The following is a 5,770-nucleotide window of genomic DNA, read 5'->3' as shown; positions in this document are numbered from 1 at the left end:
TATCAAATCAGCATCAGTAAGCATCATAAATCCCGCGTAAACGAATTTCAGTCTGTTCGTTTGGCTGTGGCTTGTCGTAAACGATCGTAAATTTCCAGCCAGAATAGTATTTTTCTCTCAAAAAAAAACAGCCAGCAGTACTTCTTTACTGAACCAGCAACTGATACGAACCAGCCAACCGAACAGGCTAACAGCACTCTGTGCCAAACCAGAGGCGCTTAAATCGCCACGTGATCCAAATTTGACTTTCAACGACCTGGTAGGTTTTGTCGTACCTGGCAACAGAAACATAGACATGCATTGACAGCGCCATCTGACCTGCTGGCTGCCTTCCAGTCCACACAACAACAATCATTATCGAAAGGGCACAGATTCAGCTTCATTATTGTACAGTTTCGTTCTCCTCCGCTCTGCTCTAGCTCTTCCGATCCTACAAGAACTGTAGTGAGATTAGTCTGGAAAGAAGAGATCCATGGCGATGGAGGAGGGTGCCCTGGCGAAGGTGAAGCTGGTAGCGGCGGTGGTAGTGCTGGAGATGCTCATAGCGGGCTTCCACGTCGTGTCGAGGGCGGCGCTCGACATGGGCGTCAGCAAGATGGCGTTCCTCGTCTACAGAAATGGCTCGGCCCTGCTTGTGATTGCTCCTGTTGCCTACTTCCTCGAGAAGTGAGTATATGTAAACTCTGGTGATCTCCTAGTGCTCTAGAGAGTTACCACTAGAGAAGAGTTCATTTCAAAAGTGCTACTGATAAAGCATGGGCACGTATATATAGCCGAACTCTTCGTGATTATCAGTTTTACTTTGTGATTTTTGGACTCCTAGCACCCAAATTTTATGAGCATGCTTGCTATTTCTTGTTAGAAGTACTTGGTATTTTTAGGTGTTTATTAATTAACACTCGAATCTAAGTTTTGGAAATTTTTGGTACTATCTCAGTCCAGAAAAAAAAACTTACCTCATTAATTATGTGTTGATTGACTTACAGGAAAGATAGGCCACCCCTCACGTTACGTTTGATGATTGACTTCTTCATGTTGGCTGCAGTTGGGTAAGGTGTACAATAATTGCAGTATTCATATTGATCATTTTAGGATACTTAGCTTTTGTACAAGTTAGTACAGTTCTAACTATAATGTAATCCGTGCAGGGTTACATTCACACAGGGGCTATATATTCTTGGTTTGTACTACTTGTCACCAACTTATGTCTCCGTCATCCAAAACTCTGTCCCTGCAATCACATTTGTGATGGCTGCTGTTTTGAGGTAAATAGCAAATGTGAAGTTTGATTTATTATGTAATTTGTATTTACAAATAATGAAAAATACGTTATCTAAAGCAAACTTTGATGGCCATGAAATTAAAATGAGCAATTGTATATAAAATTTACATGGTGTTGGGCCAAGGTGGCATATAACAGTTTGATGAACTATATAAAAACAAAGACTTAGTAATGGTATGAAGATCCATATATGTTCTTATTGTCTAGAACCAAATCTACATGCCTGAGCTAGCTGGATCTGAAATCCCAAATCAGGGAAATTTGACCAGCTTAGCTATGTTTTTTCAGACGTTCTCTAATGTACCTTTCTATGCAACTAACTAATATTAGAATGATCATACTTGTTATGGTCGCTATTATTGGAGATGATGATGATTAGAGTCTACCAAATTAAAATCTAGATGTTTCTAATTATTGTGAGAATTCTTAGAACTTATCTTTTTCTTTAGTGTCTCATGATATTAAGATTTGTTGTCTTCCTACCCAGAATTGAACAGGTAAATATTAAAATCAGACATGGGCTGGCAAAAATAGCAGGCACGGTGATTACCATAGCAGGGGCAACCATCATAACCCTCTACAAAGGGATGCCATTAACGACAACACATTCAGAGGGTACCCACAAACTGAAAGACGTTATAGTTATCCTGAGTCCAAGATTTACCTGGATCGCAGGATGTCTCATCATGTTTGTGAATTGTCTTTGTTTGTCTGGATGGATGGTTCTGCAGGTTTGTTACTACTATTTCGTGTTATAATTAACTTCTTTTAGTGTTTGCCTATGTATTGGCATATTAATTTGTATTTTATGCAGTTTACATTATCATTTCTACCAAATAATACTAATATCCAACGAATGAGACTGGATAACTGAAAACTTAGCACAAAGGAAAACTGTTAGCAATGTACTATATATAGCCATTTCCCCACTATAACATAGAGACGTAAAAATGTTGTTTCTAGTAATTTACATAAATGTATGTGTCAATTTTAAATTGAGGTCCACAGCACGATTCCTGGCTTTTGTTATATGGGATAATTGCTTGAACTTTTGTTGTTTTATTACAATTTTTTCCTCAAAAATCTGTTTCAAATTTGAATTCTCAACAACAAATTTCTAGCCTACATAATTTGTATTCAGAACTTTTGTAACTTATTAACCTTTAACAGGTCCCAGTTTTGAAGAAATACCCAGCTAAGTTGTCATCTTTCACTATCACTATGGCATTGGGGTTTATCCAACTCGTCGTTGTAGCACCATTTTTTGAGAGCAACATTGAAAGGTGGAAGATCCACTCTGGAGGCGAGCTTCTCACCATCTTATATGCTGTAATTATCTTTTCTAACAAGTTGATTATGTTGTGCATTTCTAATTATATCTTATTCAAGATCTTGTTAAGATCTTATTATCCAAATCAAAGTCATATACTGTTGTTTCGTGCCAATACTTTTTAAAAAGCGAAGTCTATATTGGTATTTAGCTTGAGGGCTTTGTTGGTCAACAAATTTTATACATTGAGTTTATAAAAGTAAACATGAACCGGAGAGGGTTTTATGAAGATTTTGTCATGCTAGCTTTGGTGGAAATATGTTTCTAAAATTGGACTTATGTTTATTGGACTAAGAACTTTAATATACTTGATTATTTATGTTGTTGATGATATCTCAATCGACAACATGGAACTTCAGGAAGGTAAACATGGAAAGAGGCTTAGATATAGGATATGTTTCTTGGGGATAATGAAGAACCTTATATATGTGAGTGAATGTACAATAATGCCTTGCTTGTACTAATGAATGTAGGGTATTGTGGTACTCGGTATTGCCTGGTATATTATGATTTGGTGCATAAATAAGGGAGGGCCTCATTTCGTTTCTGTCTTCCAACCGTTGCAAACTGTCATGGTTGCCATCATGGCTTCCATTTTCCTTGGTGACAGACTCTACATTGGAGGGTAAGAAATACACACCATTAAAGTTGTGAGTTGACAATAATATATGGCATGAAGCAACAACAACAAATTGGTGTTTACTCACCAAATCTTCTGACAAAATTTATCTCTTTTCCCTAATCATTTACAGAGTTATAGGTGCGGTGGTCATAGTTGCGGGCCTCTATTGTGTATTGTGGGCAAAAAGCAAGGAGACCAAAAGCAACGGTGACCTGCTTTCTGAAAGAAGCTTGGCACAGAATCTCCTTCATGAAGAAAGTTACATTATGATCGAAGATCTATAAGAATTTTTCTACTACAAACTATGGTTGTATAGTAGGACGTGTATGTGTGTGTTCTGTGATTTGAAAAAATACAAAATAAAATTGGAATGTTAGTTTTGTTCTTGTGAAGTTACTGTAATTTTAGTACAGTGGTTAGTGGATACTACACATCCCTGCAGATAACTGATCGCCCATCTCTGGAGCCTGCGGGATATAAGCGGGGTCCACGAAAGGCATGCAGCTGCCCACAGAGACACACAGTGACGCTGACGTCCATGGGAATGGGGTGTTGGTGCCTGCTGCCCTGTACTGCACTACTCCTACTGCAGTGAGAAAACAGGGAGCGTCACCCTGGTTCCCTCCCAAAACCGAGAGTCTGAGCGCATCTCCAGCAGTCCCTTAATACCTTCTCTTATTTTCATAAAACTGTTATGTTGAGGATTACTATATTTTTTTCTTGCTCCAGCAGTTCCCCAATACCTCTCCATTTTTTTTATGGCCACCAATATTCCCTCATCTCCCCTTAACAAAAGGGTGATACTGTTGAGGCTATAGTATCACTGGGATCATAGATCTAGCCGGTAGAGTGGTTCTATTCGGAATAAGAGACGCAGTATATCCTAATACATGTAGAACTAGAGAGACAGAGAGGGAAGGGAGAAGGTGTTGAACCTGACACCGCAGAGGGGGAAGGTTCAGAGGACGCCATCACGTTCGTCGGTGTAGTCTGCGCATAGGCAGCGACGGTCGGTGAAGACGGTGTCGGTGATGCGCGGTGGCGACCGACGGTGAAGGCAGTGAAGTCTGGTGACGCAGGCCGGAGGCGGCGCGGCTGGTGGCTTCCCGTCACTGGCTGCGCGCCCTCTAGATCGGATTAGGGTTTGTCGGTGGGGAGCTCGGCTCAGGTCAACCTCGTAATCAGAGCCACCGGCCCCCACCTCTTTTTATAGCGCAGTGTGACAGGGGCCCTCCAGCCATGGTGGGCTGAGCGCCCCGATCAGGGCACGAATCAAAGGCCCAACTGGGCCGTTGGGTCTAATTAGGATTAGAGATCAATCTACCAATATCCTCCTTAATCTTCTTCCATCTTTCATTTTCATATCATTTACTTTTGTTCATTCCATTACAGATTAGTGCATAGAGCATGTCTCATCGTCACGGTCCATTGCCGATAGATTTAACAGCTATAACACACCACTATGTTCTGAAATAGATACTTAACTTTTGGGTCTTCTTTTGTCCAGGAATTATAGGCTTTCCCTTAAACCCATGCCGGCTACATGTTCTCTGAACACGTTGGGTGGTAAGCCTTTTGTAAGCGGATCCGCGAGCATCTTTTTGGTGCTTATATGCTCAAGGCTTATGACATGATCCCGGACTTTATCTTTCACAACATAATACTTTATGTCAATGTGTTTGGCAGCACCACTTGACTTATTATTGTGAGCATACTGTACTGCCTGATTATTATCGCAGTATAACTTAAGTGGTCTATAGATGTCATCAACCACCTTCAAACCAGGTATGAACTTCTTTAGCCAGTTCACCTGCCCCGTTGCCTCATAACACGCTACAAACTCGGCATATATTGTGGACGATATAGTGACGGTTTGCTTTGAGCTTTTCCATAAAATAGTTCCTCCTGCGAGAGTGAATACATATCCAAACCTGGATTTTCTATCATCTCCCGCATAATCAGAATCTGAATATCCCACTATATGGAGTGAATCAGATCTTCTATACATCATCATGAGGTCTTTCATTCCTTGCAAATATCATAAGACTTTCTTTACTAATTTTCAGTGTTCTGTTCCAGGATTGCTCTGAAATCTGCCAAGTAACCCGGTAACAAATGTCAAGTCAGGACGCGTACATACTTGAGCATATTGTAAGCGTCCGACAGCTGAAGCATATGAAACCGCTTTCATTTGATCGATCTCATATTGGTTCCTAGGGCATTGAAAATCCCCATATAGGACGTTGCAGCTAGCGCAGAGCTTAGGGTCATGCCCTGCTCCCATGTCTTTCACAAGGACTGTATCTTTGAGTGGCTTAGGCGTAGCAACATGTGTCCTATTTGTCGCTATCAGCTTTCTAGCAAGAATGATGATAATGATGTGGAGGAGGTCTAGGAGTAGTTTTGAATTTAATATTTTCTTTTTAATGAATGTAAGCTAAGGTTGCATTGTGTTATGAGTGTTGAATGTTGAAAGTTAATTATGCTGTGATTTGCATATTTCATCTCTGTGATCTAGTTCTTTGTCTTGTTCATT

At 40.3% G+C, this 5,770-nt stretch overlaps 1 protein-coding gene across 1 annotated transcript; it reads left to right on the top strand.

The window, feature by feature from the left end:
* The first annotated feature begins 345 nt into the window (after positions 1-345).
* Positions 346-3,626, top strand: LOC136522771 (auxin-induced protein 5NG4-like). The gene is made up of 7 exons (XM_066516575.1): positions 346-666; positions 987-1,049; positions 1,149-1,265; positions 1,770-2,013; positions 2,453-2,611; positions 3,086-3,237; positions 3,365-3,626. The coding sequence occupies exons 1-7, from the start codon at positions 473-475 to the stop codon at positions 3,516-3,518; spliced, it is 1,083 nt and encodes a 360-aa protein (XP_066372672.1). The 5' UTR covers positions 346-472; the 3' UTR covers positions 3,519-3,626.
* Positions 3,627-5,770: the final 2,144 nt, after the last annotated feature.

Source organism: Miscanthus floridulus, chromosome 18, assembly GCF_019320115.1.
Source record: "Miscanthus floridulus cultivar M001 chromosome 18, ASM1932011v1, whole genome shotgun sequence".
NCBI lineage: Eukaryota > Viridiplantae > Streptophyta > Magnoliopsida > Poales > Poaceae > Miscanthus > Miscanthus floridulus.
This window is presented reverse-complemented; position numbering and strand designations above follow the sequence as displayed.